Source organism: Alligator sinensis, unplaced genomic scaffold (assembly GCF_000455745.1).
Source record: "Alligator sinensis unplaced genomic scaffold, ASM45574v1 scaffold647_2, whole genome shotgun sequence".
NCBI lineage: Eukaryota > Metazoa > Chordata > Crocodylia > Alligatoridae > Alligator > Alligator sinensis.
The window spans coordinates 2,794,432-2,795,600 of NW_005841832.1; the positions used below are offsets into that span (position 1 = coordinate 2,794,432).

Sequence of the window (1,169 nt, forward strand, 5' to 3'; positions counted from 1 at the left end):
GGCGGGGCCAGGACCTGCTCCCCCCCCCTGAGCCTGTCTTCCCATCTTCCACCATCCAGCCCATACCACCCCCCCACCCCCCCTCCAGCTGCCAGGCAGGGGTCCCCTGGCCCTGCCCCCACCAGCCCCGGGCGCTGGGCGCTGACTTTCTCCCTTGCTTTCTCCTAGACGTTTGTCACCACGCTGGCTAACGGGATGAGCCTGCGGACTGCGCTAGAAGATGTAAATATCCTTTCAGTGCGTGGGCCAAGCCAGCCCCCCCACCCCCAAATCCCAACTACCACCTTCCCCAGGGGAGGGGACCCCTGCACTCCTCTTGTCCCCATAGTCATACCCTGTCACTACTGCTACAGACCCTTTCTTGTGTCCCACAAATTGTCAAGGTCCCGTGTCCCCCCCCCCGCGTGCGACAGACAGACAGACAGTGGCCCTGTCCTCTAGACTTACAGGAGTCAGGAGCCTGGCTGCCTCCCAGCCTCGTGTCCCTTGTGTTCAGGGTCCCATTGCTCAACCCCATCCCCTTTTCCCCCTTCCCTCTCCCCTATGTAGGATGGGAGTGAGGAGCTGGTCAGTGCTGGGGTGGGGGTCTTGCAGGGACAGGCGGTGTTTGTGTGCATGTGTGTGCATGTGGCAGGGAGCCTGGAGCCCAAGCAGGAGCTGCAGGGGGTGAGGCAGGGGTGACATAGACCCTAGTAGCCTGTATCAGGGGTGGGGGGGGACCTCATGGTGTAACAGAAACCCTCGCAGCATGTAGAGGGAGTTGGTGGGGGGGGTGGGCTTGGTGCAGAGTCCTGCACTGTGGCTAAAGAAGGTCTGTGTAGACTAGTGGGCGTAGGAGTGACCCTGCTGGTTGTGGGGGAGACAGCGGAGCGGCCAACATCGGCCCCATATAGAGGTTGTGGAGAATTAAGGGAGTTGGGGCTGGGGGGAGGGAAATCCTTGCTCCTTCTAGGGCAGGGGTGGGCAAAATGCGGCCCGCCAGGCCAGTTTATCTGGCCCATGGGGCCTCTGAACAATTTAGAAAATCAATATTGATCTTCTCCTGGCTGCCTGTCATGCGGCCCTTGATGGCTTGCCAAAACTCACTAAGCAGCCCTCTGCCCAAAATAATCGCTCATCCCTGTTCTAGGGGCTGTATTCATTTCTCATTCATAAATTTCCTTAATATT

General features: G+C 59.3%; 1 protein-coding gene across 2 annotated transcripts in view; it reads left to right on the plus strand.

Annotated features, from left to right (window-relative positions):
- Nucleotides 1-1,169, plus strand: part of PRMT1 (protein arginine methyltransferase 1) — a 6,092-nt gene that overhangs the window by 739 nt on the left and 4,184 nt on the right. The window contains exon 2 of one of the 2 annotated variants that reach the window (XM_025196142.1): nucleotides 169-237. In XM_025196142.1, coding sequence (XP_025051927.1) covers nucleotides 169-237 — 69 coding nt within the window. The remainder of the gene's footprint in view (nucleotides 1-168; nucleotides 238-1,169) is intronic. The other variant, XM_025196146.1, reaches the window with a different exon arrangement.